Below are 22,928 nucleotides of genomic sequence, written 5' to 3'. Positions count from 1 at the left end.
GATGATGCTCCCGCTCGCCAGGGCTTGTCCCTGTTCTTGGCGAGACGGCTGATGTGTGACCAGTGGCCACTCTTAGGTCCTGGTGTCTGGCGCTTAGGACCTTCATTCAGAGCATTTCTTTCCTTCTCTGTCCCCAGCGCGGTGACGGCCCCTACGCGCTGGTGCTGGTGCCGACGAGAGAGGTAAGCGGTCTCACGTGCGGATGAGTGTTGTCAGTGACGTCCTGTTGGATTTGTAAGTGGAGTCCCCGTTTTCCTCTCCGCCGCGCCAACCTTAACTTGAGTCCGTGTTTGGCTACAGATCACTTCACATTGCCCTTTCCTTTGCTCCGTGTCCAACCGCTGGTCCTCAACCAGAGGAATTCAGCTTCTCTGAGAAATCATGTTTCCTTGTCATCTAAACACTGATCACACTATAAATTTCCATCCTTTTAAAAGAAACTTAAATAATCTCATTTTTGTACACCCCCAACTTCATTAAAAAATAAAAGCAATCGGCCCTGAAAATGAACTTTAAAAAAAAAAAGAAAGCTACCATGCCAACAAATGTTCCTGAAAGTTAAGCTTCCTGGTATCTGTCTTCTTCCCTGGTGGGAATCTCTTTGGTCTGGTATATTTTATTTGCCTGGGAAGCAATTTCCGATGAAGGTATATTTTCTCTGTCAGATGTAACGTTTCCCCGCAGAGACTTGCTCATGGCGATGGAGGGTCCACTCACCTCAGGTCCTGCAGAGCCCGGTCCGCTCCGTCCAATGGAGGAGCGGGCGTGAGGCTATTTAAATTTTGACCACAGCGACCTGGCTGTTTCCTAGGGTGCTTCGTGAATCCTGAACACGTGGGAACTGTATCTTTGGGCAAAGGGATTATGGGCAGGTTTTGTGGAACCGCATTCGTTTTCATTCGATGCCGCAGGGCTTGTTGGTTTTCTTTCCTTTATACGTCTCTGGGTCCTCAGCTGCGGCCCTGGCATGTTCCTGGGCACAGTCACATCACCTCACAGCCCGAAGGCCAGGCTGCGGCGTCACTGCTCCATGCCCCCTCCGTGTGCTTACACCTCTTTCTAAAGAGCCGAGTCCAGGTCGGCGCCTTCCCTTTCCCTTGTGCTGCGCTGTGCGCTCTGGGGACTAGAGCCAGCAGAGGGAGCACGCGGCTGTCTGTGTCCATCCCAGAAATAGATGTGCTGTGGCTGCCCGCACTGCAAACTGACAGCTCTCACAGTCGGTCTCACACAAGTATATGTTTCCAGTCGATTCTGTGCTAGGATTAATTTTTTCTTGAATCATAACTGGAGGTCCAAGTTGGGATACGAATCACTCTACTGGTCCATCGTCTAAATTTCTCAAAAAGGAAGAAGATGCCTTGCTCATTATAACTTCTTAATATTTACAGCTGGCGCTACAAAGCTTTGACACTTTCCAGAAACTGCTCAAGGTAAGGCCGCCAGGACTTCAGCTTTACCTTCTTTTCTTGACTTTTTGAGGAAAGAGAACTATGCCGCAGCCTTTTCTTTGTTCTCAGAGAGCTCGCAGTTAGTCCCTTCCCTCCGCCGGGTGTCTCTGCTCCTCCCAGGAATAGCGTGGAGGCTTCCACTGGTCTGATCCTCACTAACGACCTGCTTGTAGCTGAGCAGGAGTACTGGTGTTTCCTGGAGCTTAAAGTTCTGTCATTGATCATAGGCACTAGCAAGCCACATACACTTACAGGTATCGCAGCCTTGAGATGGTCCAGTGCAAAACCACTTGAAAGGCTGCATGTGGGTTTAAGAACGAGAGAGGCTCCAAGGCCAAGCCGGCCAGCCCACCCGATTTGGCCGAGAATTGCCCTGTCCGTCCTTCATCGGGGTGGGGGTTGTGCCTAGGTTTCATGTTAGCCCCAAAGATCACATACCTCACTGAGATGTGTGTTTCATTCAGGCTCCGGGGAGCAAGGCAGGGACTCACTGGAACCATTTCCAGAGCTCCCGTTTCCGTCTGTGTTGGGAGGAGGTCACCCAGCCTTACCTCCGGCTCTTGCTGACAGTGACCTGGTAGGGCAGTGCTAACAGTCCTGTCTACACAGTAACACCTCTTACCTGCGAAGCCCGACCCCCCTCCCAATCCCTTTTTTTTAAAAATTTTTATTGATTTCAGAGAGAAAGGGAGAGGGAGGGAGATAGAAACATCAGTGGTGAAAGAGAATCACTGATCAGCTGCCTCTTACACACCCCTACTGTGGGTCAAGCCCACAACCTGGACAAGCGCCCTAGACCGGAATTGAACCCGGGACCCTTCAGTCCACAGGCCGACGCTCTATCCACTGAGCAAACCGGCTAGGGCCCTTATTATTTTTTAATAGATTTTTTATTGATTTCAAAGAGAAAAGGGGAAAGGGAAAATCATTGATAGTTTGCCTCCTGCCCCCTATTGGGAATCGAGCCCGCAATCTGGGCTTGTGCTATGACCAGAAATTGAACACTGACCTCCTGGTTCATGGGTTGATGCTTAACCACTGAGCCACACGGGCTGGGCCCCCTCCCGATGCCTTTGAGGAGAAGGAGGATAGACCTGTCTCTGTTTGTAGGAAACGGGCTATGCATTGATTCTGGTCTGATGTCTTTCTATAGCCATTTACCTGGATTGTGCCTGGAGTGTTAATGGGAGGAGAGAAGAGAAAGTCTGAAAAAGCCAGGTAGGGGAGGTTTAATTCCTTTTTTAATCTGTCTGTTCTGCCTTCCTATTCAGTAAAACTCAGTCCTAAACATGGCCCCATGTGCAGGGAAAGACGGATTCAGCAGGGAGCAGTCACCTTTAGACAGGGCTGTTTTTAAGGTAGTCATGAACCTGTGGGGTTCCCTTCTGATCTGGTCATGACCTTTTTTTAATAATGTTACATGCAATAAACATTAGTATTTCAAGAAAATGATTTCAAATATAATAATGTTACATGTGATCACGACCTTCTTAACTCCACCCACCCGGTCCCCACATTCCCCCTTATTCAGTGCACCACTCTTGGTGACAGTCTGTGTGGGTACATTGGAGTTTGGGTGTTTTTTATAAAACAAGATCATAAGCTTACATATTGCTTTGCACCTTGCTTATTACACCCCAAAACATTGATTCCTAATTCTGTGTTAGAACTGGTCATTATGTCAGCAGAAAATGGTTGGGACAAGTAAATTCCAAATGGCCTGCATTCTTTTAAAACAACTTGTATTGGATTTTAGGGTAGTGCTTAGTAGTAACACCCAGCTATGTGTGTGGCCTGTTCCTGAGGAGGAAATGTTAATGTGGAAATGTGAAAATACTGGCTGGGCTTGCTTTCAGCTGTGGATGGCAGCGGCAGCACACAGCGGTGCCACCAGCGCGGTGGGAGGTGTGCTTTTCTCTCACAAATAGTTAAGCCTGACGGTAGCCCGGCCGAGACCGACATGTGCTCCAGGGTTGGGACTCGGGCTCCTCCTCTTCTTGTGCCATGACATGAGGCTTCCGTTTCCAAGGTCACCTCCCAGTAGCCATCCCGCCCTCAGCTAAGTCCCACAGCGGGAGCAAGATCATCAACCCTCCCTCCACAGGGGCTCATGGCGTTTGTCTCTCCTTCCTCCTGTCTTGTTCTGGAGCATAGGCTGGGCTCATGCTTACCTGCAGGGGAAGCTAGAAAACATACTCAGCTAGAAACTGGAGGCTTTTATTACCAGGCTAATGGGCGAAGGATGTTTGGAGAGTCATAAATTAGATTTATTGTACCTCGTCTATGGGGGCAGAGCTAGGCCTGTTACCTGGAAGTCGCAGCAAAGGTTCAGTATAAGAACATTCTGGGATAACTGATTCAGCTATGAGGTTCCCTGGCAAAGAAGCCTCAGGAGCAAGCTAGACGACCATGTGTCTGGAATGTGCTAGAAGGGACCCGTGGACAGGTAAAGGGCATCGGATTACATAGTCAAGATTCCTTTCAAAGTTAAGGTTTTATGATTTTAATGTAATTGCAGATCTTAACAATTCTGTTCTATAGGAGAGAAACTTCAGAGAAAAATGAAAACTCTGACCTTTGTATCCACTTGTCATCACGTTTGTCATGATTCAAGCTGTGGCACATGCTGCTAGACACGAATCTGTCTCCTTCGCCTTTTCCTGTGTCTTCCACTGGTACATCCCAGTGTGATTTACTGTCTCCTCTGGTATGCGATTTTCCACAGGCTCCGCAAAGGAATCAATATCCTCATCTCCACTCCTGGACGTCTGGTGGATCATATAAAATCCACAAAGAACATTCATTTCAACCGCATCCGCTGGCTGGTTCTGGATGAAGCCGACAGGTGAGGCTGATCTGGAAGCAGGAAAGGCACAGGGAAGGCTGTGTCTGTGTCCACCTGACTGCAGCCTGGGTTACATGCCGTCCGCATTAGATTTAACTTTCTTCTCCTGAAACCGCAGAATCTTGGATCTGGGCTTCGAAAAGACTATCACGGTGATACTCAACGCAATCAACGCAGAGTGCCAGGAACGACAGAACGTCTTGCTGTCGGCCACTCTCACGGAAGGTGAGCGAAGAGAATGGATGCCGCTGCCAGGGGCCTGTGTGCCGGCGCTGGCCCTCAGCCTCAGGCCGGGGAGGAGTCTCAGGGCGCCCCCGGGGCACGGGGAGAGGCCAGCAGTTGGGACCGTGCTGCAGGAGCTCCTGCAGGTGGGGAGGACGGGGAAGGCTGGCGGCCACCACCTATGCCTGCGTGAGCCTTTCACTGCTGCCATGACCCTCGGAGGGCAGGGCTCCAGTCCTGACAAGGACGGCCTCTCACCACGCGCATCGTTACTGCGACCAGCCTGCCTTTCTCCTGAAGGGGCGATGGACCTAAAAGTACTCCTGTCCTTTAAGCTTGTTTCTGTTTTTCATCCTCGTGAGATGGAGCTTCTTAGCTGCCTTTCATAGATGGGACACTGTGCGTGGCCAAGTGGCAGCGCTCTGCACCGACCCCGCAGCAGGCCCTGTCTCAGCGACAGGACAGCTTCTGTCTGGTGTCTGCTTCACTCGGCACACCAGCTGCCACCAGTACGCCTCATCAGCACTTCTGAGTGTATTCCCGAGAACATTAATTTTCAGAGATAATCCATGGAAAAGGGATTCTGTGCTCAAAAAGTTTGGGAAATGCCACACATGACCTCCTCTTGGAGATGCGTGGTGCACCTTCACACAGTAAAGGTCCTGAGAAGGCCTGCAAAACCTTGCGGAAGAATTTGTGGGACCTTTTTATCCGGGTTTTCATAACTTGATCACAGAACCCTTTGGGGGATGGGGGGCAGACCGCTGTTTATGTCCCTTTCAGTGGTCTCCCACAGGTGCGAGCTTAGAAAGGCTGGTGTGAGGGGTTGTTGGGCTGTGGGAAGAAATCCGGGTGTCCACCCACCAGATAGACAATTGGGCAGATCAGCACGGCCCTTGGTGAAACCCGCCAGCAGTTGCCTAGTTGCCTGAGTGTGCGGTGTGCCCGGGCGTGCATAGGGACCAGTTCCACTGCGTGTGCTGTCCCCTGTTTTGACTTTTTCACTTTCTCCCAGGTGTGACACGGCTCGCTGACATCAGTTTACACAACCCAGTCAGCATTTCAGTCCTGGATAATAGCTTCGGTCAGCCGTACCTGACAGATGAAGAGTCTTCTGACGACTCTGACTCACTAAGTGATGACGACTATGATGACGACGACGACGATGACGATGATGATGATGATGATGAGCTGGACGGCTTTGCAATTCCGGAGGGTCTTGAGCAGTATGTGGTCTTGGTTCCCAGCAAACTGAGGCTGGTCTGCCTGGCAGCCTTCATCCTGCAGAAGTGCAAGGTAGGATGGGCCCAGTCAGCTCCATTGAGGGGGGAAGCCTGTGTCGTTTGTATCAGGCATTGCTGGCAGCGGGTTGAGATGCGGTTTTCTGGCATAACTGCTGGTGGATGTAGTGTTCTAGGATTGTGGGAAGGCTTGGAGGTCAGTGATAGCCATTATGTTCAACCTGAAATCTGCCTTAAGTATCTTTCCTGGGACTGATGTTGGGAACAGCAGAGGTGGCAGGAGCATGATGGATGTGAGACAGAGCTAGGGGCCTGTGCTTGCGTTTTTAAAAGACACCCGGTGTTTGCGTATTTATTGCTGGTTTCGGCAGCACTTTCTCTGGGACATGGGGAAGCAGTAGGTGGAAGGCTTGAGAGTGAACTGGACGTGGCGTGTGTGCTGAGGCCTGAGAGGACGAAGAACACTGACGTGCAGCCTTACCCCGGAGCATGCTCTGGGCAATCAAGGTCATGGCTGTCAGCGCCCTCTCCTGCAGTCTGGGAGCATGGAGCATCCGTGTTAATTTTGCAAGTAACTCCAAGCCGTCTGTCATCTCTTTCCAAACTGGGCCAGTGTGACTGTATTTTAGAAAGATACTCGTTGTAGTGTCACCTCATAACCCTGTGGTGGTTTCCCCTCTGTGTCCATGTAGTTTGAAACTGACCAGAAGCTGATCGTCTTTTTCTCGAGTTGCGAGCTGGTGGAGTTCCACTACCACCTCTTCTTCCAGACCCTGCTGGGCGGCGCGGCGTCAGGGCAGTTACCATCTGGCGGCCCGCGATTAACATTCCTGCGGCTGCATGGCAACATGGACCAGGAGGTGAGCAAGCCCGGGGCCCATCCAACCTGATCACGCCCTCCAGGGTCAGCACTGGCTCTCGCTGGGCTCGGGCAGGTGTCCCCTGAGGAGGGTGGCGCACGGGAACTGGACGCGGCCGCCCTGCCCGTGATGTGGGCGAGCGGAGCCTATTGTTCCGCCCGCCTGCTCCGGAGCTGGGCTCGTCCACCTGAGAGCTCGCAGGCCCTTGGCCTGCATCTACCTCAACCAGCTGTTAAGGCAACAGAGCACCACTAAGTAGCTGGCACTAGGGAAGGGTTTTGCCTTTTTAGTGCCCAGTGTGTAATTAGGGCTTGATGTCTTCAAATTAAGAGCATTAATGGAGCTAAATTGTGGCTCCCATATGGTACTGCTGAGCGTGACTGCTGTCGTTGTCAACAAGATGCAGCGCTCTCAGCACTTCGGGTTGCGAGAGGGTCTGTGTGTCTCGCTCTGCCTCGGCTCTGAGTAACGTTTTTGTTCAGGAAGAAGAGTAGAACGTTTGCCTTGTTTTAGGTTCTAAGCTGCAAAACTCGGTCCATGGGGAGTTGGGGCGGAGCGCGGAGTGGGGTGAAGTCACTGCCTCGTGCAGGGAGGGACGCACAGGGCCTGAGATGGGAGCCATCTTGTCCTGGAGGCTGTTACCAGGCAGCTCCGAAAGGAGGAGGAGTGAAGAGAGGCCCCAAATGAGGGTGCGCTGGGACTAGAACCACACTTAAAGTGGTAACATTCTCAGAGTATAAGAGACCTTACAGGTCATCAAGTCCATTTCCCCTCTTGTTTTTGCTTTGGTGTAATCATTCAGGAAATGGAGGTTCAAAAAAGTGAATTTGCTCAAGGTCACTCAAGGACACAGCTTCTTATTTGCCACAAGATAGCGCAGTATTTCCCGACTGTCTCAGCCTTTGTGAATTTTATAAGCTCTTTCTTTTTACCTTGTGGATCCCTGAGTCAATCGAATTTGTTGATTTCATAATGCATTACCATTTATGGTGTTTCTCTCTCTCTTTTTTTTTTTTAAATTAGTTTCCTGGTCCTCTGGGTCTCTTTCACCAGAGGCATGCTGCAGGGGAGTCTGGGGTGACGGAGGAGCTGGCTGTGGACTCGGAGGCATCTGGGAATTTGAGCAGATCACATAGTCACATGTGTTCGTGCTCTTGTTGTAATGCCAGCTGTGTGCCCTGGAGGCAGCCTCCTGGTTCTAGTCCTGGCCCTGCTAGTCACTGGCTGTGTGACTTCAGGACATTCTCTCTGTGCCTCAGTTTCCATGTCTCTGAAATGGAGCCAGTAGTTGTATTTGCTTCATGTGGTTGAGACAGTTCATTGAGTTAATGCAGATTAAAGTGCTTAGCACAGGGCTGGCTCATAGTCAGTGCTCAGTAAATGTTAAGGGCCATTGTTAATGTTATTTCTCCTTCAGGAATAGTTCCGCTCTTCAGTTTAGTAATTGTTAATATTTTACTTATATTGTTTTATTAAGTAGCCTTCACAGCCTACCCATGAGTAGAGGATGGGAGGGAGTATCTGTATTTTATCTGATGAATCTGAGGTTAAGTGTCTCACCCCAGACTGAGCTAAAACAGCCCCAAGCACATATTCCTGGCCACTGTTCCACATGACCTGTGGTCTCCCTAAATGAATGTCATGATCCCAACCAAGTTTACGGGCATTGGAGAGAAGTGAAGTTTGAAGTTGCTGCCTGGTGGTGGTGATGGAAGCTCAGGAATTAGGTTTCCTCCTCTCCCCAGACCTGGATCCATCCGGATGGGCTTTCAGGAACTGTTCTGATTTGCCTGGACACCACAGACGTTACATGGTCCCTTATAAAGACTGCGCAGCAACCGGACCAACGCAGGCGTCCTCGGGAGGGTCTGAGCTCAGCTCCGGGCCAGCTCCCTGGGTCCAAGTGCAGTCAGCCCTGTGCTGTGTGTGGGTGTCCTTGGCAGTTCCTCAGCCCCGAGCCTCGGTTTCTCTGCCTGGAAAGGGGTGTTAATGGTACCTGCTCGGAGGGCTGTGGGGATTGGATTCGTGCAGACGTGTAAAGTGTAGGCCAGCGTCTGGTACCTGGCTGCGCTCAGTGCACGCTGGTTGTCCGTGCCCACTGTCCTAAGCGAGGGGTCCCTGCGGGGGGTCCCACTTCTGCGACAACACGTGCATGTGAAAGACGGCGGTGAGGTTCCCCTCGGAGACAGGGCTGCGCCTAAGTGGAGGGAGAGACATCCTTTTCCCCAAAATTGTAGTAATTTGGTCACTTCCCTCTTTTGTGGCGGACAGGTGGGCATGGCCACGGTCAGCTGCTTGCGCCACTGGCTTTGCAAGTTCACAGAAAAGCCTTTAGGAACTCACCCAGAGGGAACAGTGATGTGCACAGGACTTGCCAATAAAGATTTTATCACAGATTATAACGGAGAACAGTCGGCCACAACCTCAGGGCCAACAATGGGGCATCGGCCAGGTAAATGGTGGCACACCCACCCTGCTGGTTGCTAACAGAGTCGCCACGAGAGAGGATGTGGTTTGGAAAGGTGTTCATGTCCTGTTGGTTTCTGATAAGAGTGTGTTGCTAGTAGAGGTCGTGTGGCCATCTTTCCGGAGCCCCTTCTTGGTGATGCTTTGCACAGGCCCGGGGCACGGGGTTGCCAGTGGCGGTGGTGTGCTTCGAGCAGTGGGAAATTGCGTTTTCTTCCTTCGTCTTAAATGTAATTTTCTACAGTTAAAATACATGGGGTGTATATTTTTTTGACCTTTTTTTTAAAAAAAAAAAAAAATCAGTCAACAAAATTCCCCTGCAGGAAAAGTGGGTTGTTCATCATTCCTCTCGCCCACCTGCAGGAAAGTGTGTCCCTGTGGACTGTCTCTGCTCCGGGGGGCTGATCTGGAGGAGGGGCCCGCCTGGCGCTGCCCTCCTGACACAGCCCAGAGTGCAGTCCTGGGCCTGTTAGATGTGAGCACTCGTAGCTTCCCTTCCTCCAAAGCCTCTCTGTTCTGGGCCTGAATGCAGTCCAAGCGGGTGGAGACCGGGAGCCCGGGCACCTGCCCGCTGGGTTGACTCAGCGCTGAGGCTTCCCTTGTCTTTGCAGGAGAGAACAGCAGTGTTCCGCGAGTTTGCACAGGCCGGCCCTGGCGTCCTCTTCTGCACGGTACGTAATAGCCACTCCGGCGAAAGGAGCATTTCCGCAGTGGGTGGCTGCAGTCTCTCTCTCGACGATGTGCCTCGCAGCTGCCCCACGGACCGCGGGGATCCCAGGGCTCCTGTTGTGGCCGGTCCCTTGGCACCTCTGGTTTGTCACTTGACTTAGTCACAGGTAGCCGCTGCCACTGTGCAGAAGACTCAGCTATTTGCTCACTAATAGTGGCAGCTGTTGGTCTGAAAACGTGTGAATCTTGCTGATTTCTATCCACTAAAAACTTGTAAATTACAGCTATCGGGAGTAATTAGAGCTGAGAGTCTTTCCACAACAAAATCACTCTACACACCTTGCTCACCCTTCCAGGAGCAGCTGCCGCGGGCAGTGTGTCTGCTGGTGTCTGGCACGTGCCCTGCAGTGTGAGGCCGTTCCCTCGCCCCGCGCTGCCACCCTGGAGGCTGCCTCCAGCCCAGCGCTGGCCCTTTGAATGCACGTCTCGGCCTCTTTCAAGATGGAAAGTCCCGCCTTCGATGGCCCTTCTCTGGGGATGCACTTCACCGGGGCTTTGCTCGCTCCCAAGATTAAAACCCCTCCCTACTTGTGCCATCATGGGTGACGCAGCTTAATCCCTGATGATTTGAGAAATCCCTGTCCACGCAGCAGGGAAACGGCACTGTAAATGGCGTAACCCGGTGATGACGCGCTGTTCAGCAGCAGATGAGTAGCTCTCTGACCCCCTGCCAGGCCTCTAATGAATTCCTCTTTAAGGAGCTCCTGCTCTGTGTTCAGTGTGACTCAGCGGTGGTCTTCTCCCTGAACTCCGAGTGTATGGGTGAGTGCGCCTGTCTGTCTTGTGTAAGGTCCTATAGGAGACGGCCTGCCAGCCAGCAGTGTGCCGTTCTCACGTGTGGCCGCCTGGCTGTGCCGAGCGTGTTGGTCAGACGGAGAGCAGTTACTGGGAGAGCTGCCCTCGGAGGCCTGAGTCCGCCCCAGCAGCCCTCTCCTCCGGGAGCCCGTCCACAAGTCGGGTGCTGGTGTTCCCTCTCTTCAGAGGCCGGGCCAACACTGCAGACGAGTCCAGATAATCTATTTGATAAAGAAATTTGTCAAAAGTTCTCATGTCCACTAGTACCTTCCGGGGCCGGACCCCTTCCCGTCTCCTCTGTCCCCACTTCCCGCTTGTTCCTCACCCTCAGTCAAGCCGGCCCTTCTCTCACGTCCTCGAAGGTGTCATTCCCGCTGTCCCTGGGGACTGGCCCCAGCCGGCAGAGCCCCCCTCCGCTGGGTCCTCACGGATTGTCCAGGGCAAGTCATCTGTGCTGCTCGCCTCCACCTTCGCTTCTTTTTGCTCGAAGCCCGCTGTTATGTCGCAGTTCTTAACTCCCTCCCCCGGGGAGTCCCGCTGCCAGGAGGCTCCGAGACAAAGGAGCGCGGCCGCAGGGCCCAAGATCCGGCCACAGCCCGAGTGCATGGAGGCGCTCGGTTTTCTGTGGGGCCTATTTTTTAGGTGAAGTGTCTCTTTTCCACTTTATTTCATTGTGTTAATGGCAAAATCCTTGGGAGACTGTTGGCTGTTTACTCTGTTACGCTAACTCATGTTGCCAGTTTTTTGGCGGCTCCAGCCAAGATCTCTCGCCTCTGACAGCTTCTGCGCTCTCTCCTTCCTCCTCTGTTTGCGCAGCCCAATCTGTCACCCGGACAACGGGGGCCTGTACCCCGCTGATGGCTCCCACACACGGCAGTAATGACTTTTGGCAGGCCGGGGCGGCGCAGAGGCGAGCTCGCTGCGTCCCTTCCTCAGAGCGCCGGCGGCCCCTCTCCCTGTTAGTAAAAGCACTTTGTGAGGATCTTGGGTAAATAAATGAGTCATTTTAATCCAACTGACAGGCTGGCACCTGAGCAAGCTGCCTTCCATCTGTGCTCCTCCGTCTCGTGGAGGCGGCCGGTCGTCAAGCTGGGCCCTCGGCCTCACCGCCGAGTGTCTTTCAGAGCTGACTTTAGCGGTTCTTCTGCCCTAGTTAGGTTCCAGCAGCACAAGGGCTGGGCCTGAGCTCTGACGGGGGTGCTGAGGCTGAGGCCTCTGCTGAGTCCTCAGCAGGTCAGCTTCCTGGTGCCCCAGTGCCCGCTGATGCCATTGCAGGATCGGGGAGCAGGGTCCTGCCTCTGTCCCCCACCCCAGGAGGAGGGTGTGAGCGGGGAAGAGAGCAGGGAGGGCTGGTCACCACCATCCCAGTTCCTCCTCCATCAGGAAGTGACATTAGATTGCTGCTCAGTGTGGATATGCACGGCCTCATTTGATCTTCAGTCACCTCTGGAGATAAATAGGGTGGATCCTACAGCCATTGTTAGGCATGTGAACTGAGGCTCGGGGCTCAGTTGACTCGCCCAGATCGAATGGCTGCTGAAGTCCGTCTTCCATTCCTGGAGCAGGGAGAGTACTTTTTCCTGCTCTCTGTGGCCGCCAGGCCCAGAATGGAAAGCCGTGCTTAAAGGCATAGCTGATCCAGGCTGAGTGGTGGTTGACTGTTGGTGAGATCTCCCCTCCCCAACACAAGAAGTGGGACACAGGGAGGACTTTCTGAGCTGGTGCCTTGAGCCAGGCCACCGGGTGGGAGGCTGCGGTCTGCAGTCACTCTTAACTCACTGCTTCAGCGCATGTGCGCTCCGTGACTTGTGTGAACGTCACACGCTATGTTAGAGATTCTTGGTTGAATTTACTAAACTGACGAACATTACATTTTCTGCAAAGCCCTCCTGTCTGTCTGCCTCTGGCAGCCCCTTGTCTGCATGCAACCCCCCCTACGGAGCACGTCAGTAACACGTCATTTCTTAACAACGCCATCAGCTGTGGTCAGTGCAGAAGGCAGGTCCCGGGCCCCTTAGGGGAGCACTAGTTTTCTCAAAGGCATTGCTTGGGACGCGCTCGGCACCCTTCGTACATTAAATTCCTGTTAATGCGTCAGAAAGGCAGCCTGACGCCGCTGGGAGGAGAGCAGGGAAGGCTGACCAGCCTGTCCCGCCCCCGTGCTAGGCGAGGTAGATGTGGCACGGAGTCTCCCTCAGTCCCAGGCAGCGATCGTTTTAATGTGCTTCTTGCAGAAACTTGCATAGGATTATCATTTTTCAAAAAAGCCAACTATACATGTGATTCCTCAGTGGTACTTCAGAGGGGAGGGAGGAGGCTGCTCTTGCAAAGGATGCCAGTTCTCAAATGGGAGGAAGGTGTGCCAGACAGGAAGTCATCCCTCGCAGTCATCAGGGAACAGGCAGGCACCACCCACAGAGGCAGAAACACTGGGTGGAAGGATTTGGGAAACAGTCTCCCAATTTCTTACTAATTAGAAAGGCGAAGGTGCCTTCAGATGCAGAGGCTGTTGGCGCCCCTCACTCCGGCGAGTGGATAGTCTTCACCATACAGGACGGACAGCAGAGGGTCACACCACCCCCACCTCTGCTGCAGCTGGAGCAACGTGAACTGGACTCCTCGGAGATAGTGTGACTCCGCACTGAGTGTCCTATGTAGAAGGATGTGCTTTTACTTAGGAGGCGTATCTGAAGTATGTAGGGGTACAGCGTCCTGCCATCCCAGGGACTTTCAGTGGTTCAGAGAAGCGTGTGTGTAGAGAGGGAAAGAGGAGGCTGGCGCCCGGCCATCAGCATCGCCCCGGCCATCCTCATCGGCGCGTCCAGGTGAAGGCAAACAGGTGCTCATTGTGCTACTCCAACTTCTCAGTAGGTGACATTTTTCTAAGTGAAAATCTGGGGGATCTATCCATCTATTGTTAAGAGGAAAATAAAACAAAAATGCAAAGAGAAAAGTGACAATCACCCAACCCCTCTGCCTGGAGAGAAGTCAGTTGGCAGTTTGGGGGACTCTCCGGGTGCTGGTTCTCGGGGACCCGCTGAGCCATCTGTCCGTTCTTCCACCCAGTGCTGCTTCGTCTGGGTGTGGGTTGCTGACCTATTTTCCCTTGGATTTCTGGTGGAGGAAACCAGACCATGTGTCCCATGGATTTGCCCCGTCTCTCCTCATGGTGGCTACCTTGCTCCTCCCCCCCATAGTTCCTCTAAACTAGCAGTTACGTCCAGACCCCTAATGAGGCACGGGTTTGGGGGTTTGCTTTGGAGAATAGGTGACACTCCACGTGGCACGACAGCCAGTCATCTTACTTTTTAGTTTGCAGACGTTTACTCAGTCTCAGCGTCACATTCTGAAGGTCCCCTGACGGAGATTCGCTTCCATCCTTCCTCTCCCCTTCTCTCCCTTCCTCTCCAGGCAACTTTTTCTAAGCTTTTGGGGTTTCCCCTTTATTATTTCTTTTAGAAATATGGGCAAATATACTTTATTTCCCTCATTTCTTACACAAAAGTATGTTATACACACTCGAAATGTACCCTAGTGAGTCTCCATGGGAACCCTCCCTCATGGCGGCGGAACCGTACATAAGGGGCAGGTTTGCCGTGTCAGGGTCGCTCACTGTCTCCTGCTAGACGTCGGGGTGTTTGCCAGGCCTGCAGCCACAGCTGCCCACACAAACAGCCTGTGCGTGAGAGGCCATTTGTATTTTTGCCAGCGTGTCCTCAGGATGGATTTTGAGACGTAAGATTGCTCTGGGTCAAAGGGCAAGTACATAGCAATTTTGCTGAATGTTACCAAATTCCTCACCACGGCGCAGGAAGGTGTGGCGCCTTCTCTGGCGTCGGAGCAGAGAATGTAATATGGCCATGGAATCAGTTGTTTTGAAGAGCCACACGGGGGCTGGTGTGTAGGAAGTGCCCAGGATGTGTTGGCGGGTGCTCTTGCTCCGACTGGCAGCGTGAAGATGATGCCAGTGCAGATTGCTGGGGGCTGGAGGAGCCAGAACAGCTAGAGAGTGGAGTCCGCTGTTGGAGTTTCGCCTGTCTGTGGCCCGCATTCCAGTTTAGGCGACAGAGAGGCAGGTGTTGCCTGGCCTTGCTGCTTGGAGGCTGCCGGCAAAGGCGCAGGAAATGCTTTGCGGCCACCTCCGCGAGGGGTGCCTGGGTGACCTTCCAGAAGCCCGCCTCAGTGCTGGTCGTTCGCTCTGCTGGTGGGCGAGGGATGGGGCTGATAACCCAGGAATGCATTCCTCATTGAGTGTCCCAGACAAAATGTAAAAGCGGTCAGACACGCTGGAAGTTTTCAGAATTCTTCCAAGGCACCACGGAGAACGACGCATGTAAGGACCTGGGCTCCCTGCGGGGGACGGTCATGTGGGGAAGTGGCTGTGGCCACCTCACCAACGGGCTCCTAGCATTTACCCCGAGTCAGAACTTGGAACCACAGATGGACTGGTGGCTTCCTGAGGCCGTGTGCAGACGTGTGTGTGTGTGCGCGTGTGTGAGCGTGTGAGCGAGCATGTGAACCCTCTTCCTCTGCATGAGGTTATCGACAGATCTGTGACCCCCACATGGTTCAGAAACTCAGTCCTAAGCCGTCTTCTTTTCTGTTTTGAAGGATGTTGCAGCTCGAGGCTTAGATCTCCCTCAAGTCACATGGATTGTTCAGGTAATTTTTTAGTTGTTAAGGTGTGAGCTCGAGGCAGGAATATATGATCATGAGTAGATGGCGCTGGCTTTAAGTAGAATAATTATTATTACCCTCCTGGGTGTTGCCCTGGTAACCAGGCAGCAACCGGCCGTATCTGCACAATTCTCCTGACATCTTTCCTTAACTCAGCCCCCCTGACTGCTGCAGCAAACAGCCAGCCTGCAATCGCGGGAGGGGGCCGCTCCCGGCTCCACACTAACGTATGTCACACACAAAGTTTCAGCAATTTGATAATAACAGGAATTCCCCGGGCCCCTGGGAGGCCTCATGGTGTCCAGGAGGAGATGGCTCAGCTGTCCTGAGAGCCGTGTCCTGTACATTGACCTGCAGGGGGCAATTAAGTCCCTGACAGCATCTCACACAGACCGTGAGCCTTAGACACTTTGCCAGAGGGTATGGGCGTTAGCGCTAGGGCCGGTGGTTTTAGTTTTGTTGTTTCTTTTCGTTAGTCTGCAGATGGTATTTTCAAGCCCTTCTGAGTGTGGGCCAGGGGAGACATGCCCTGTTTACGTGAATCATGGCTTATTCACGTTCTGGTGCAGCCACACGCCTGACACTGGTGGGGAATCTCTGCTCCCCGCAGGTGATCACTGTGGCGAGAGGCGCTGTCTTCCCGCTGGCCTCCGAGCGAGTTAAAGATGAGGAGGCGAGGGTGACTGGGATGTGTGCAAGGCTGGACACAGAGTCGGCCGTGTAGAGCCTTATATTGTGAATATTGACCAGTGTGATCTGCCCTCTGACGTTTGATTCATATAGCAGCAGAGGGTGAAAAGGGTCAGTTTTGATGATGGCGAAGTTCTTGCCGTAGACGACATGATGCTGTGCGCAGTACATCCCGCTGAACTCTAGGACCCCTTCCCTGAGTCAGGAGCACTGTCCGTGGGGCAGGAGCAAGTCCCTGTGGGGAGGAAGCCCTGCTCCACTGGGACCGAGGGCTGCAGGCAGGTGCGGAGACCAGCTCCTGGGGCCCAGCCCCGAGCTGACCTCTGGTCCAGGTCATCAGCCCCTGGCTCTTTCCTTGTCAGGCTCCTCAACTCCACTGCTTGTCTGCCAGGGAGTTGGCCAAGGTCATGTGGTCATCTGCAGAGGTTTCCCCACCTGCCCACGCTTTCACCTTGCACAGTCACCTCCGTGAAAAGATGCAAATAGGAAGCTGCAGGGACCTGTGGAGAAGTAAAATTAGAAAGGAGATACTGGGACGAGGAGACATCTCGTTTATCTGAAACTTGGCCACTGTTCACGTCGGCCTGTCAGAGCCTTGTTATTTCCAATGAAGCAGGAGTTTCAGGGTTGAGTGACTTCGCCTTGTGATTGTGTTAGGGTAACCATAGCACCAGGATTTAATTCCTGGGATACCTGGAGGCAGGTGAGGGGTATTGCACTTCCAATTAATGGCAGTCCCTTGATCTGTGAATGCCTTCATTTCTGTTGCCCTTTTTAGTACAACGCTCCGTCTTCAGCCGCGGAATACATCCACCGGATCGGGAGAACCGCCCGCATTGGCTGCCACGGGAGCAGCCTGCTCTTCTTGGCGCCTTCGGAGGCAGAATATGTCAGCTCGCTGGCTTCTCACAAAATCAAGTGAGTCAGAAACCTGAGCGGCTCTGGCTGATCTCACCTAATTAACTTTCTGTCGCTTCTTATAGCGGCTGGGCCTTGTAAGCTGACGAAGAGCCATTAACCCTTGTGATCCCTAAATGAGTCCCAGAATAGCCAGTGGCAACAGCCAAAACCCTTCATGCCGTCAGCACATGACAACTTCCATTGCGTTGCGAGACTAAGTCATAGGACGATCTGTCGCCTCCGCGTTTCATGCAAGGAGGCCGTGTTTCGTTCTCTGACAGCCGGCTTCCTGTAGACTGTTCTGTTCACAATTTTTAATTCTTGCAATTAATGTACCTTTAAAGTTGGTTTATCTTTCTTTTGTTTTGTTTTGTTTTTAATCCTTACCTGAGGATATTTTTTCCATTGCTTTTCAGAGAGAGTGGAAGGGAGGGAGAGAGAGAGAAACATCCATGTGAGAGAGGCACATCAATTGATTGCCTCCTGCTCACGCCCTGACCGGGGGCAGGGAGCAAACCTGAAACCCAGGTTTGTGCCCTTTACTGGGAATTGAACCCGAGACCCTTTGGTGTATGTGCTGATGTTCTAACCACTTAGCAACATTAGCCAAGGTGAAGATGGTTTATCTTTGAAAAAAACAACACTTTTTACTCATCACACAATTCCCCTTCCCTCAGGAAAACCAACCTGGAAGGAAGTGTTTGGGTGGCCACTGGAGTGTGTGCACACGCGCAGGCAGCTCTGGCCCCCATCTTGTCAGGCCTGGGCAGGTGGCAGCGCCCCCCTGTCCCCTCCGGCAGCCCCGGCCCAGCCCTGGTCATGGCGCAGAGGACTCAGTGGCATGGGAGCTGCGCCAGGGGCTTCTGCCAGACCTGACTCCCTGAGGAAAGGCAGAGAAAGCCGCAGGGAGAGTGGCGCTTCCTCTTGGCCAGGAGTTACAGAGCAAGCGGGAGGAATCCACGGGAGCCGGGAATTAATATTTTATCATATTTTCCACAGTCTCTGGCACCTGATGTAACAAAGTCTAATAATAGGCTTCTAAAGTTTTTACTCTGGTCCACGTTCCAGAACTTCTGCTCAGACATAGCACAGCGGTGCACCCCATGTCCTGGAGGCACCGGGAGAGCTCTGGCTGCCGAGGGCACCCTGAGAGCCACCAGGAGCCACCGGTGACGCCGCGCTCAGCTCTGCCGTGCGGCTGAGCGTGGGCCTCCCCTGCTGGTACTTCCCTTTGCCCAGGCCTGTGCTCTCTCTCACGCATCCAGGAACACTGCAGGGCTCTCTCCTGGGAAGTCATTGCCCCCCACATTGGAACCTGCTCTGGGGGACCCCAGGCCACCCACTGGGAGAGATGGGTGCACAAGGTGGCCCCCCAGTACCTGCAGGGCTCTGCTCTCACCCTCGCGGCACTCTTTCGGGGTTGCTGGCGTGAGTGTTCATGGACTGCGGCTTGTTCAGAAAAGGTGGCTGATCTCCTTGGGTGGGGCAGGCGGGGTCCACTCCCCGTGAGCCTGGTCAGTGTGGAGTGGGCTCATTTAATGCCTCTCGTCCTGACAGTTTCCCAGTGAGTGGTGGTTTCGTTTGTGTCGGGAACACCTGCATACTTTACCTTACTTAGGAGAGAGCTCACGCTGGCCACTCACTCGTCACCAAAAGCTTCATCTTGGACTTGGAGAGGAAGTTCAGAAGGATGAGGACAGGGAATACCAGGGGAGGGAGGGAGTGTAGCCTTGTGGAGGGAGGATACCAGCTGGTGTGAGAACTTTCATTTAGGGGAAAGGCCTGTAGGGTCCAACCTCACTGGCTTCTGCCCCAAAAAGTCACCAATGGAAGTGCCAGTGCCCGAACCCCTGACTGCGTCTCGGGCTGGTGCGAGCCGCTCAGTAACGCTCAGACCCGGTCACGGTGCACAGCCAGGCGCCAGCGTCCCGTGTCCACGTGAGGAAGGGTGTTGTATGTTGGATATCTAATACAGACTGTTCTTTGACTTAATGCAAAAAAATGAAATCTCATAAGAACTAATGGCAGAGTGCACTGTGGAAAGAAGCAGATGTGAACATTTTTGGAATCCAAAAGGTATGCCTAAACATTTATTTATTATTTATTTTTAGGATTTTTATGAATTGATTTTTAGAGAGAGGAAGTTGTTCTATTTACTGCTCACGCCCTGACCGTGTTGTTCTATTTACTGATGCATTTGTTGGTTGCTTCTTATATGTGCCCAGACCAGGGATCAAACCTGAAACCTTGGCGTATCGGGATGACGCTCCAACCAGCTGAGCTACCTGGCCAGGGTGGAACTCCTAAATATTTTTTAAAAATTTAAAGGAGGAGAATGTGTGTATGTTTTATGCTCAAGAATCCGACAGCCAGGCAGCGGCATGCTGGGATGGCTGATGAATTGTGGAGAAGATTTGGGACGGCAGCAAGGCCCTCACACACCTTGCTGCCTGCTTCACACTGCGCAGTTCCCGTTAGCAGACGGGGCGAGAGACAGTGCCCTGCCTATGGCCGCCTCGTTCTAGACCAGCCGTGGGCAAACTACGGCCCGCGGGCCGGATCCGGCCCGTTTGAAAGGAATAAAACTAAAAAAAAAAAAAGACTGTACCCTTTTATGTAATGATGTTTCCTTTGAATTTATATTAGTTCACACAAACACTCCATCCATGCTTTTGTCCGGCCCTCCGGTCCAGTTTAAGAACCCATTGTGGCCCTCGAGTCAAAAAGTTTACCCACCCCTGTTCTAGACGCTGAGGACTTTGTTTCTAGTCCTTTGACTTCTTTGTACTTGCCAGCTCCTTCACTTGCCCCACTTTAATGAAAGGAGAAGTTTCTAATGAAAGTCGTCATTGGTTTATTAAAATGTAAGTGCTTCATCAAAACGTGTGTTTCTTAGATCAGGCATAAGACAGTTCCCTGAATTTATTTATTTACCTCCCTCCTCTCTGGTAAGGTGGGTGGTTCAGATCTGTTGATAGAACCATCAGTAAGCAGAGCAGATGCGCTTTGTTCCTCAGAAGCAGAGGTTTCTGAGGACGGGAGGGCCCTCACACTGTAGATCGCCCAGTGCACGCTCAGCTCCTGTTCCTGGAGGGTCAGGGGTCCAGCTTGTCATGCGGACCCGCACACCACGTCGCAGCAGGCCCTGGCGGGCGTGCCAGCGCTGCCGTGCACTGGGGAAAGCCGGCCTTCTGTGCCGTGTTCAGTTCTTTGTGTCCCTGACTGTGATGGCATTATTCCTTCTTTTCTGCCTGTTCAAGATTTGACCCCAAGTCCTTACGCTTCTTTTACTTTTGTGTTCCTCCGTCATTTGTCCTCAAGAAAGAAAGGGATGAATAGAGGCAAGTCAGACAGTCAAAGGAAAAGATAGGATTGGGCTGTGTTTTCACCCCCCTTCAGACTTCCAGGCATAAGTAAGAGACGAGGTCAAAGCCGTAACAGTCCTCTCGCATATGAAGAATAGATTTCCCAAGAAATCATGGGCATTCCCCCACTCCTTCCCTCCAGTAAGCAGTCTGCCTTCCCGGCTGACTCGTGCTTTTGTGCAAAGATTTCCCCTATCCGCGGGCCCGGAGCTGCAGCAGAGGGGGCTGCGGGCTGGGGCGTGCAGGGACGTGGTGACACATTTCAGGTAAATAGCTGTCGGAGACGTGACATTTTCATTCATAGCCTCGGCAGAGTAGCCTTTGGGGGAAAGGGGGAGCGGTGCCTGGTCCCACACCAGAGCTTGCTGTTCGTGTTTTAATCTACCTTTACATTTTTTAACAAACAACAACGTGTGAGAAAATCACTTATTTTTTTTATGATCTGTTTTTCTGCCCCAGAACTCCCCCTTTTCCCTTCTCCCTGGGAAGCGTCAGCCGCTCCCGGTTGCTTGGTCTCTGATACGTGACGGCACGCACTTCCCACGGCTGTGCGGTGGGCTCCACTGCAGGCAGGGCGACGGCTCTCTGGGCCCTCGTGGCTCTGGTCATGGCCGGTGTCCACATTCTTCTCTCTGCCGTTTGCACGTAGCTCTGCATTCGCCGGAGAGCACGCCCCTCACCCCTAGTGTTTAAAGGACAGGCATGAAGGTCCGTCGGGCGGATTGGAAGAGAGTGGACAGCAGGTGCTGGCCCCGTTAACCTTCACTGGGTGTTCACCCAACAGTTAAGGATCCTAAGCTCGCCCCGCCTTTTTATTAAATTCTAAACAAAAGGGACTATCTGAAATGTTTTTATGTCATCATCTCTTGCTCAAGTCAACGAAATATATCACTAACCAGGCCTGCTTATTTAGTATTTGAGACTTACTGAGAAACAACGACGTTTGTCCTGACCAGGTAGCTCTTTTGGTCAGGGGGTCGTCCTGATACGCCAAGGTTGTGGGTTGGATCCCGGTCAGGGCACATACAAGAATCAACCAGTAAATGCATAAATAAGTGGAACAACAAACTGATGTTTCTATCTCTCTTTCTCCATCTCTAAAATCAGTATTAAGAAAGAAAGAAAGAGGTGACCCCTATAAAGGAAATTCTAAATGCAGCCCACTTAAAACTCACCCGGGAGGAAGGGACATATTGGGACTAGTCCCCCCGTCCCAGGTTCCTGGGGGTGAGGCCAGGCCCTCCCTGTGCGGTGCTCCTTCTGCGCGACATCTGCCATGAGAAGGGCTGGTCCTGGGCGTCGGATCGGGGTGGTTGGGAGAGGAGTGTTTATTGTGCTCTTTCTCTTACAGCACTTCTGAGATGAAGATGGATGATATTCTGTCTGTTCTGACAAGGGATGATTCTTTCCAAGCCAGACGAGGTGGTGGCCAGGTGAGCTTTATTATTTATTGTTTGCTGCCAACAGATGTGACTCACTTCTCCGCTTGGGGTAGCAGAGATTTTGCTGTGGATGATTGTTTCCTATCATGTAAAGTGCATATTTGAGGGCCAGCAACATCAGATGAGGCCAAATCTGATTGTGTCTTTTCTCTCCATTGCTTCTGAGTGTTTGCTGGTCTCATCCAGTGCATGGGCCAGTGTCCGTCCTGGAAGTCCGCCCGGCAGGCAGGCTTCCCGCCCCAGGCCACTCCTCGGCCTTACCGCGTCCACGGGCATTTCCCGCCCAGCCCGGCGGGCCCTCTCCCATTGTCACCAAGGACAACTGACTAGGCCGTCCACCCAAGACAGCATGTCTCTTTTCAGACACACTTAGTTCATCCATTTGCTTACTGTGTGCAGTACACAGAGGGAGAGGAAAGGTGAATCATTAAGAGGAAAAATGTTTATTGCCCGTGCAGTCCCGTAAGGGGATCCTGAGCAGCGGCCGCTTCTTCCTGAGGCTGTCTTCCTGCCAGGCAGGCACCCCCCAGTCCTGCACTCACTCAGAGCGTCACGTGTGTGAGCGTGTGAGTGAGCGTGTGAGTGTGAGAGTGAGTGTGTGGTGGTGCTCTCAGTAACTTTGTCTGTGATATACTAATTATTTGGATATTTCACATTTGTTTTCTGATGCCTGAGGATAGACTGGAAAACCAGAGCCAAAGAGACCAAGCTGAAGAGGTTTTTCATCTGCTGGTGTGTGTGTTAATTTGGATAGATATTCTCCCCGAGTCGGGGACTGGATTTGACTGGCCCTGACTTAAGTTCTCTTGGTCAGAGAATACATAGGGAAAGGAGAGGAATATCCCAGCGTCTGTCACCTCTGTGGGTTCTGGACTCGGGACTACACGAGGCTGTTCACAGGCTCGGTCCCATTTCACCTCCCACTCTGTAGATGAGGAAGCCGAGGCTGCAGAGGTGAAGGGACATTGGCAGGGCACACTAGTCGTTCGTCCTCCTGGGATGCAAGAGCAAGCGGTCTGATTTCAAAGCACACACCCTTACACACCAACATCCTCCCTTGTAGTAACCAAACCAGGAAAATGGAACTGCATTCCTTTTTATATAGGTCATGGAAACCATTCTTATAGAAGTGAAAATTGGTCAATAAATGGCACACAACCAAGCTCCCTGTGAGTAAGAAAAGTGATTAAAGACTCAGCTGATCAACAAGCTGTTTGAGGCGATGTTTCATGGCAAACCTCCCAGCAC

At 52.5% G+C, this 22,928-nt stretch overlaps 1 protein-coding gene across 2 annotated transcripts in view; it reads left to right on the top strand.

The window, feature by feature from the left end:
- The window catches only part of DDX31 (DEAD-box helicase 31), a 58,634-nt gene that overhangs the window by 14,919 nt on the left and 20,787 nt on the right, over positions 1-22,928 (top strand). For both annotated transcript variants that reach the window (XM_081103298.1, XM_081103297.1), the window contains exons 7-17: positions 138-182; positions 1,389-1,430; positions 2,602-2,666; positions 4,174-4,293; positions 4,412-4,518; positions 5,531-5,811; positions 6,449-6,616; positions 9,694-9,753; positions 15,218-15,268; positions 16,752-16,891; positions 21,590-21,671. In XM_081103298.1, coding sequence (XP_080959424.1) covers positions 138-182; positions 1,389-1,430; positions 2,602-2,666; positions 4,174-4,293; positions 4,412-4,518; positions 5,531-5,811; positions 6,449-6,616; positions 9,694-9,753; positions 15,218-15,268; positions 16,752-16,891; positions 21,590-21,671 — 1,161 coding nt within the window. The remainder of the gene's footprint in view (positions 1-137; positions 183-1,388; positions 1,431-2,601; positions 2,667-4,173; positions 4,294-4,411; positions 4,519-5,530; positions 5,812-6,448; positions 6,617-9,693; positions 9,754-15,217; positions 15,269-16,751; positions 16,892-21,589; positions 21,672-22,928) is intronic.

The sequence above is a fragment of the Myotis nattereri genome (assembly GCF_964212035.1).
Source record: "Myotis nattereri genome assembly, chromosome: 12".
Lineage (NCBI taxonomy): Eukaryota > Metazoa > Chordata > Mammalia > Chiroptera > Vespertilionidae > Myotis > Myotis nattereri.
The sequence above is the reverse complement of the archived record's forward strand: the minus strand, read 5'-3'. Positions and strand labels throughout refer to the sequence as shown.